At 45.3% G+C, this 10,000-nt stretch overlaps 1 protein-coding gene across 2 annotated transcripts in view; it reads right to left on the bottom strand.

Moving 5' to 3' along the window:
- The window catches only part of crispld1a (cysteine-rich secretory protein LCCL domain containing 1a), a 36,194-nt gene extending 31,942 nt beyond the window's left edge, over window positions 1–4,252 (bottom strand). The window contains exons 1-2 of one of the 2 annotated variants that reach the window (XM_063206110.1): window positions 4,188–4,252; window positions 3,070–3,377 (exon numbers count right to left, since the gene is read on the bottom strand). In XM_063206110.1, coding sequence (XP_063062180.1) covers window positions 3,070–3,345 — 276 coding nt within the window. In that variant the 5' untranslated portion in view covers window positions 3,346–3,377; window positions 4,188–4,252. Of the gene's footprint in view, window positions 1–3,069; window positions 3,378–3,874; window positions 4,166–4,187 lie in introns of those variants that run through there. The other variant, XM_063206109.1, reaches the window with a different exon arrangement.
- Window positions 4,253–10,000: the final 5,748 nt, after the last annotated feature.

Raw genomic sequence — 10,000 nt, 5'->3', positions numbered from 1 at the left:
ATCATCATGACACAGTCATGGACGAGTCATAAAAACGATGTCAATGTCGTGAATGTTTTATGGTCATGAAACGTTGACATTGTTTTGGCTGTCTTTACCATAACTGAATGTGACTTAAAGGCAACAGTCATAATACGTATGACGTTGACACATTTATGTCCATGACTGTGTTACAACACTGTTACGACACTGTTATGTCATATTTATTATATGGTTGTGACGTCATCTGTCGAATGCTCCATTCATTTCAACGGGGCTCCCCAACGTTCGGACGTCTGTTATTTTTCGATAACGGACGGGTTGGTCTATAACAGACCGCTGTCAATGGCAACAAGACTTTTCACTGCTAAAGCGACTTTTCAACAAGACTCTAATCAGCTGCTGTGATAGACAGCACCCGTTGTCCTGGCTACCGCTGTCAATGGCAACAAGACGTTCACTGCTAAAGCCACTGGCTTGTATAGCCTACAAGTCAGTGGCTAAAGCGAATGTTTCATATCACTCCGCAGGGGGTCCGGTCTTTTGTCACTCTAATCAGCTGCTGTGATAGGCAACACCTGTTGTCCTGGCTAGCCTACCTAGCTGTTGCCTAGCGTTGTTCCACAACGGCCTGTTTTGTTTTGCGCCGCTCCGCGTCGGGGTCTAAAGATTCTCTCTGTCGTGCTGCTATTCCACGGTAGCGACCTTCTCGCCGAACGTTAACCCTTACGTATGACACCTGTGTTAAGTAAAGTGTTACTCCTTCCACTGTCTCCCTCCCTGGCAGTCCAACACTCTCATGTCTTGTCTTTTTGTCTGTTAATGCCTTTCACACATTCTATTATAGGCCTAGATTTTTGCTTCTCTTTCTCCCCCTGTACTGTCCTCAGATGTAACAATTCTGGCCTCAAGATGAAAAACACTTCATGGCAACTTTGACCAGCACCCTTCTCAGCCATCTTATCCCAACTGAACACACTGCTAATCGGAGAGGAGAGTCCTACAACTGTTGGGCCCACCTGTGTTGAGAGCACAGACAGAATTTTAAAGCAAGGATTTTGAAACAAGATTTTATAAAACTCTCTGACGCCAGCAGCACACTTCCACCTGTTTTATCCTCTGTTTTTGTTCCTCCGTCTCCTTCTTGTCTTTCATATCCCTCTTTGTTCCCGTATGCCTTGATAAAAAAGGTCTTATTCAGGTGTATTCTCTTGCTTATTTATCCATCGTATCCTTTCATTTCCCCTGTGTTTCATCTTCAGCTATTGTCTCTTTATTTCTTCCTCTCATCTTTATTAACTCTTTTTTTTCTGCTTCTCTTTTTCTATGCCGCCTCTCTCTCTCTCTCTCTCTCTCTCTCTCTCTCTCTCTCTCTCTCTCTCTCTCTCTCTCTCTCACACACACACACATACACACACACACACACAGCTGGCTGTATTTTTTCATTAAGCTCCCTGTGCTCCGTGGTTTCTGAGTAAAATGGGTGGTCCTGCACTGTGCTGCACCCTCAAGTGGTGTGTGTGTGTGTGTGTGTGTGTGTGTGTGTGTGTGTGTGTGTGTGTGTGTGTGTGTGTGTGTGTGTGTGTGTGTGTGTGTGTGTGTGTGTGTGTGTGTGTGTGCGTGCGTGCGCGCACGTGTGTGTGTGTGTGTGTGTGTGTGTGTGTGTGTGTGTGTGTGTGTGTGTGTGTGTGTGTGTGTGTGTGTGTGCATGCTTGTGTGTGTGAAGTGCAGCACAATGCACCAGTGAACCTGGCAGCGCATGAGAGAGCTCAGGCGGCAAAATAAATCAGTCCTCTCTATCACGACACACACACACACACACACACACACACACACACACACACACACACACACACACACACACACACACACACACACACACACACAGAGGAGGAAGCAACCTCTGCTGGGCCTCAGTATAGCACTTGTGAGCGATTCAGAAATTTTGAAGAGTCTTTGAGGCTGGTGGGTGGAGTGGAGGATGCAGGGTGGAGGTTTGGATGGGGGGGGGTCACAGGAGGTGGGGGTGGGGGGGGGGGGGGGGGTGCATATCCTAAGATGACCCGACCCTCTGTCGTGCTCTCTCATCTTCTCCCTTGCTTCATTTCACTCCTCTCTCTGCATGCCATTCCTTATATATGTACCCCCCCTCTACACTACACTACACTGCAGCCACCCCCAACCCCCAACCCCCACCCCCAAGCTCAACTACACACACCCTACCCCCACACACCCTACCCCCACACACCCTCCACCGCGCCTCTCTCTCCGGCTAAAAAAGCCAACCCCATTGTAACAGGAGACACTCGCTCGGAAATCTGCTGCCTAAGCAACCCTCACCCCACCTCCACCCCCCCTCTCTCTTCCTCTCTCTCTCTCTCTCTCTCTCTCTCTCTCTCTCTCTCTCTCTCTCTCTCTCTCTCTCTCTCTCTCTCTTCCTCAATGTCTTTTTTTCAGTCACTGTCAAAGCTCTCTCCTTTTTCTCTGACTCCCACAGCAACACACTCTCTCATTCCCTAATTCCTTCCCACGTGTTTTTACCTGCACTGCCAAAAGGTGGCCTCCCTCTCCTCCTTCCCCGATATTTCCAATAGCGATCCTCCATCAAGTCAATTATATAATTGCCCATCTCAGCAGTTGTTACAGGCGCGGAGGAGGAGGAGGAGGAGGAGGCGGAAGAGACGAAGGGGAGGAAGGAGAGGAGGAGAGGAGGAGAGGAGAGGTCTGTTCAAACTCTTGCTCTGGCATGTTTGTTCAGCTTGGGTTCGCCGTGCAAAAGACAACACTGGATGATTACAAAGCTCTGAACACGGGAGACACTCAAGGCTGCTGTATGTATAGCAGAAAGCCACAGAGAGATTTGTGACTCAAAATGAAAACAGCATACATACATTTCCCTTCCGTTCACAGTAGTAAGAGAGCAGGCAGAGAGGCAACACATGTGTATCTTACTGTGAATTTCAGTTCAGCAGTAGCAATTCAGCTCCTTTAACCACACACCCCTTTCACACCTGACAGTCACCTGACAACATTATTTCCCTCCAACACACCCGCTAATACGAACAGTGAATAATATTGAAATGCGTTTACCATGTGTTCCATGTTGGACGCCTGGGGGTACACTTGGCCCCTGAGCTTGTTATGCAGGTCAAGGATGGCTTGCATGTCGCTCTGGCTGATGGCTCTCCTGCCGCGCTGCTTCGCCCTCCACCAGTCCCCGTCCTCGTCCAGGTATTTCTCCATCAGGGCGCCCAGGTCGGAGGAGTTGAGGTTGAGCACCATGGACACCGCGCCCTGGGACATCATCATCGCCAGGCAACAGACGCAGCGCAACCACGCACGTGATGATGATGTGGAGTTCCTCATTATCGTTGTGATGCCACGCCGCCGTCTAAACTCTGTTGGCCAAAAGAAGACGTGTCATGAAAGTTGGTAGTCATGCACTCATCGTGAATTTTACGCGGAATTGACGTGAAGTAACCACCCTGCATTTCTGCACATCGCTCACATCAACTCACATATACGTGGGGTTCGTGCGTTTCCATGCAAGGTAACTTTTGCAGCGATCAAACGTTCTTTAAAAAGTTTCAAAAGTCATGCAGTGCTCAAAGCGAATGCAGTGCTACGAATGCAGCAGCGAATGTGCCTGCAATACTGAGCCAGAAATCAAAATCATTGGGATTTTGTTACCAATCCTATTTGGCACGCGTGTGCAGACACGCAAATGGACTGTCGTTTAGTAATCAAACTTCACTGTTTGAATTCGATTAATTCATTGAAAGCAATATCAAATGAACACGTATACGCTATCGCAATTCCAGCGTCCATCGACATACTTCCCCTGGCGCGCATTTCTCTGCAAGAGAAGCGAGCCAAATACGTTAATTCAAACAACCTTGGAAACACCGCGCGTCGCTCTGGATCCCCCTCAGCCAAGTGCGCTCCGAAGTGGGAAGGTCCTGCCGGTAAAGGGATGCTGAAGGGAAACTTGCCTGGGATGAAAACTCAGAAATTCCTCAGATGTTCCGACAAGAAGCTTTGGGCAACATAACTCGATTCTTTTTAGAATGCAAATGGCTTTAAAGTGCTGCGTCAGTGGAGCTGAAGACTTCAGAAGACTGAACTTGACTGCACGTTCGCACCAAAAACTCATTCAGCAAAAGCACCGAATACCACTTGTTATTTATCTGCCACTTGAATATACTTACGGCACAAGTGACGTTTTGAAACCACACCTCTGGCTACTAGGGCTGCAGCTCATTCGTTTACCCAGAACCGTTCCAGTCAAACAAAATACCACATTGCCATATACAATAGCCCGTTACCTTCAGGCCGCAACAAGTGAAATCTCTCTCTCTCTCTCTCTCTCTCTCTCTCTCTCTCTCTCTCTCTCTCTCTCTCTCTCCCTCTCTCTCTCTCTCTCTGTGACAGGGGGTTCGGGGGGAGTGTGAAAGGGGAAGGTGTGCGATTGGCACAGACATCTACTCTATCTGTGTGTGCCAGATTAGGGGAGGGTATACTACTTTAACACTCACAAATAACACTTCTAGGGAAGTCTATCTTATATTATTTTAGCGTCTGTAGCTGGTCTGTGATTCATACTCACAACAGAGGAATATTAGCCTATACACACACCAACCCCATTTATGTGTCTGTAGCTGGTCTGTGATTCTGACAACAGATTAATATTATACACACAGCAACCCCATTTATGTGTTTCTATGAAAGTTGGCAACGTCATCCATTCCCGTAGGAACACTAACCACTCACCTCCAGTTTTCCACAGAAATCAACGCGAGTTCACTCTGACCAACACGACGCAGTCAAACATTCAGGTTGTGCTTTGTGATTGAACATGGCTGCATGTGTAGGCAGATGGACAGTGGTGCGCAGCTTGCATACAACCGCGGACTTCTCAAACTATGCGCCATGCTGCGCGTAACAACAAGTGACCAGAAGAACAACGAAGGTAACCATTGCAGCATGTGAGAGAGTTTGGTGATGCTTTGAGGTCTGGTCTGCATGGTGGGTCGGAATGACACATCGGTCAGCTAGCCGGGCCGTCTACGCAAACGCAGCGCCTGTCCACGTTAGCACTTTCCATCCGCAAGTAGTTTTTTTTTCAGTCGCGATCGTCACTCCAGCTTCACGTTTCTGTTAACTCCTATGACTGGACCCTCTATATGCCAGATTCAGTACGCAGACCCACCGCATTCTCAAACCCTATTAAACCTGGGTTTACTGTCAGTTCGCTAGGTCATTGGCTGAAGCTTCTAACCACAATCATCGCAGCAATGCAGCTTCGAGGCCACGGAGGACCCTTTGCTTGGCGCAGCTGAAAAAGCAAGGCCAGCGCTTTATGCTTTTTAGATTTCAGTGGAGCTGACCACGTAACTGTAATTCATACACAACAGGGAAGGGATTCATCTGCACCTCGTCTGGACCGCTTTGCGCACATTGCACAAATAATGAAACAGGCACTTAACATATGCGCGTATTTTTAGCCTCGTTTTTATTTGCAGGGCGCGTAAAGGCTGAAATGGGTCACGTTAAACGAAGGCGCTGGGGGTTGTTTACAGTGTGGGTCTTAGAAAAACAGGCCACGTGCACACACTTCAGCGTGGATAAAAGAAAATATTTACAAACTTATTGGGTTTCTCCTCTCACGTGATTTATGATGTAGTGGATTTACATTTGCTTAAGCATGGCTGACATAACTTGACAAATGTGCTTTGTGTGCTGGTCTCACGGTGAAGGTGGAGAAAAGCTGCATTCGCTGCAATTTCAGGCGCTCCCTTGGACTTATTTTCATTAATCTACAGCTAGCCCATATGTGCAAAGTTTCCTTTTGCTTACTTTCCTTTCGTTTTCCGTATGCTCCATTCACACAGTCTCTCCTTCTCTCTCTCTCTCTCTTTCTCTGATCACACACACACACACACACACACACACACACACACACACACACACACACACACACACACACACACACACACACACACACACGTAACACGTTAGCTGCTTGAATTGGGGGAATGCACTGGTTGAACCCGGTTGAATTCCATCCCTTATCCGTTGGAATAGCACCCTCCACTGGCTGCTTCGCGTTAGTACAACAATAGGGTGCAACCAAATAAATGCTTTTTTTGCTTACACTATATGTGAGATTTTTTTATTTATTTGCTGCGTTGCTTATTCTGCCAATTGCCTGCAGGTATGTGTAGCCCAGGGGTGTCAAACTCAAATTCACAGCGGGCCAAAATCTAAATCTGGGACGAAGTCGCGGGCCAAACTCCATATTCAAAAAGCACTGAAATTGTGCATGCACACACATGCTTACAATATTCAAATGCTCACATCTTAAACACTCAATCCCAGAAGATATTGTAGTTCAAATGTGCCTGCCCTGCACAGTCTGTTGTAAAGGAGTGGAAGACATCACTGATGCACTTGTATGAGCATGTGACGCTCAAAATTTCATGTTCAAGTCATATCAAAATACATTTATGTGTAGGGGGGGACAGCTCTATACACATTTGAAATGATCTCGCGGGCCAAATAAAATGACTCACCGGCGCAAATTTGGCCCTAGGGCCTGAGTTTGACATCCCTGGTGTAGCACTTTAATGCAGATGGGATCACCTTAACTTGACTTAACTTAACTTGACTTAACTTAAGTTAACTTAACTACATCATACCAATATTGCTATGGCATTTCCAGGAGGCTTAAGTAACAGATTATGACATGGTTATTATCATATTGGTGATTATAACAGTGCCTGGAATGAAAGGATTTCATGTTGGGTGAGCATGACGTTTATCACTGCTGATGGACGCTGCCTCTTCGCCTTCAACAGCTCTCTGCATCGGCAGGAGAATGGTCTGTGCCCCGGCCAAGCTTTTGTTTGCGCATTCTAGGTAAAGTCAACTCAATCTGGAGTTTTTCAATACCCATAGTGGGATGTCGAGTGTTTCGACAAAAAGAGAACTATAGGTTACCGAGGGTAACTCTGGTTCTCTGAGGGAGATGAACGAGACATCTCACTAGATTGCTACACTCACCCACAAGCTCAAAGGTTAGTTGCCTCAGATTGAAGCTCAGAGCCCAGCGCACCTGGGCTTTGTCCCCGAGGGGGCAGGATCTCCAGCTGTGCAGCTCATTGGCCTGACGGTATGGTTGAAAGCAAGTTTTGGCAAATGGTCGCGGCCATAGTGAGATGTCTGGTTCATATGCCTCAGAGAGCCGGGGTTACCCTCGGTAGACTATAGTTGTGTGCCTTTTTGCTTGATTGTGTTTCCTTCTATGATGAAATCATTGGAAATTCAAACAGTGAATGTTAACATTGATTTGGGCCACATCTGCTAGATTAATTGCAATTAATGAAGTTCTAGTGTCTTCTTTGATGGCCATCTTTAAAAATGGCTACCATACATTTTCAAGTTGCAAATGAGTGGATTTGATTATAGGCCTATTGCTCTTAAGCACAAACACACAAAATTACATACTTGTATCATCATTTTTTTTGCTCACCTCTGGGCTAAATTCAGCCTTTTTGTGGCCATATTATAAAATGGCTCCCATTTCAAGTGGCGAGTCAGGAAGATTTGATTGTATTGTTTTTTTTGCACATTCATGCCAAAATTGATGCTTGTATAATAACTTGCTTGATCAATCCTGTGCAACAAATCCATTTCTATGGTATTTTTTGGCGGCCATCTTGGAAAATCGCAGTCATTTAAACTGGAAAATTACTTAAAATGTATTGTGTTGGTCTTAAGCACATAACTGCCACATTTCTTGGTTGTGCTTGTATCATAATTTCCTTTCTCAATTCTGTGCAACAAATCCATTTTTAGAGTTTTTCATGGTGGCCATTTTGGAAAATGGCCACCATTGCAAATGGCAAATCAGACAGATTTGATCGTATTGGTCTTAAGCACATACATGTTGAATTTCATGCTTGTATCATACTTTTCTAGGTCAATTTTATGCAATAAATCACTTTCTGGGGTCTTTTTTGGCGGCCATCTTGGAAAATGGCCACCATTTCAAGTGGCCAATCAGGTAGATTTGACCGTATTGGTCTTAAGCATATACATGTTGAGTTTCATGCCTGTATCATCATTTTCTAGGTCAATTCTATGCAATAAATCTATTTCTGGGGTCCTTTTTGGCGGCCATCTTAGAAAATGGCCGCCATTTGAAGTGGCCAATCAGGTAGATTTGATCGTATTGGTCTTGAGCACATATATGTTGAATTTCATACTTGTATCATCATTTTCAAGGTCAATTACATGCAATAAATCAATTTCTGGTGTCTTTTTTGGCGGCCATCTTGGAAAATGGCCACCATTTCAAGTGGCCAATCAGGTAGATCTGATCATATTGTTCTTGAGCACATACATGTTGAATTTCATGCTTGTATTATACATTTCTAGGTCAATTCTATGCAATAAATCCATTTCTGGGGTCTTTTTTGGCGGCCATCTTGGAAAATGGCCGCCATTTCAAGTGGCCAATCGGGTAGATTTGATCGTATGGGTCTTGAGCACATACTTGCCGAATTTCACGCTTGTATCATAATTTGCACGATTTTTCCTGTAGCCGCTCTACTAATGTGAAAAGATTGCGTCCAAACAATGATAAGGCCTGCATATTTAGATTAGCCATACATTAATCAGATTTTGTTACATATAATTATGAAAGGGATGTGAGTGTGCCTCATATTACAAGCAGAGTCAAGTCACTTTGTTGAATACTGTGAGCAGTGGTGGGGTTTTTTTTTTTTTGGGGGGGGGGGCATTTGTTAAGCACCTTGAGTTGCATGCCTTGTATGATACAGTGCTATACAAATACAATTATTATTATTATTATTATTATTATTAGTCTACTTAGAGCGCAGGTATACGGAGCATAGCCACTTCCAAATTTCAGGGATTTCAGTATACCCACTTAAAATTGATTGATCTATTATTTAGAATAGCACAAATATAAACAGTATACCCACTTCAAAAAATGTTCAAATATACAGTATACCCACTACAAAAAATTAGACTACACCACTGACTGTGAGTGACCAGTGAACTTAGCCTGGCCGCGCCAAAAACCCCTACAGCAAAACATTTTGCGGCCACTAGGGGCGTCTAGATTTCTAGGCTACAGTGAACTGTCATTGCAGGTATTTTAAAAGTTCCCCTGCAGATGGCAGTGTTACCCACAAAACAGGAGTGGGTGACGGGGTGTGAATTAAAGCCTACATCGATGTATGAAGAAGACAGGTGAGGGCAGGGCCGCTGACAGCTTTTTCTGGTCCCAGGACAAAGTCATCTGAAAGGACCCCCCATACTATGCATACAATGCAATGATAACCTAATTCTGGGCCCCCTCCCTCCCTGGGCCTGGTACAACATACCCCTTTGCCCCAACACACCCCCCAGCCCCCGTGTCGGCGTCCCTGGGTGAACGCAAAAAACGCAGGTGATACCAGCATAGTAAGTGAAAACATTGATTTTATTCCTCCTATCAGTCTAATGCTTTTAACATTTGCCTTGTGCATGCATGGGAATCTGGACTGCTCCACTCTGGAAATGTCATAGTTTCAGATTTCCAAATATGATTATTCTGGCTTGATGATACAAGGACTTAAAAAAAACACCAACTCTGTTGATGCACTTCGGGGTTAGAAGGGACTCTTGTTATGGTGCCAGTAAGTTCAACACTGAGCGTCCCACGAATGGGACGAGATGACTGGGGTAAATAAATAGACATCTGTGACAGGTAAATAAATAAAGGGTGAGAGTTTGTAACAGTAGTGGCCCGTGCATATGCAGCCTTGGCCTGATTATCATTGAATTTCAAATCTCGTACCGAGATGTTAGTCTGACCAAGAAGATAACGAATGACGAGTTTCTCAAAGTTGATTGCTTCCCGACAAAGGGGTGGAGTTGTGTGTATGTATGTGTGGAGGAATGTATGTGTACTGTCTCTGTCTAACTGTCTATGTCCACACCTAAAGTCTAC

This window comes from Engraulis encrasicolus, chromosome 9 (genome assembly GCF_034702125.1).
Source record: "Engraulis encrasicolus isolate BLACKSEA-1 chromosome 9, IST_EnEncr_1.0, whole genome shotgun sequence".
NCBI classification, from domain to species: domain Eukaryota; kingdom Metazoa; phylum Chordata; class Actinopteri; order Clupeiformes; family Engraulidae; genus Engraulis; species Engraulis encrasicolus.
This window is presented reverse-complemented; position numbering and strand designations above follow the sequence as displayed.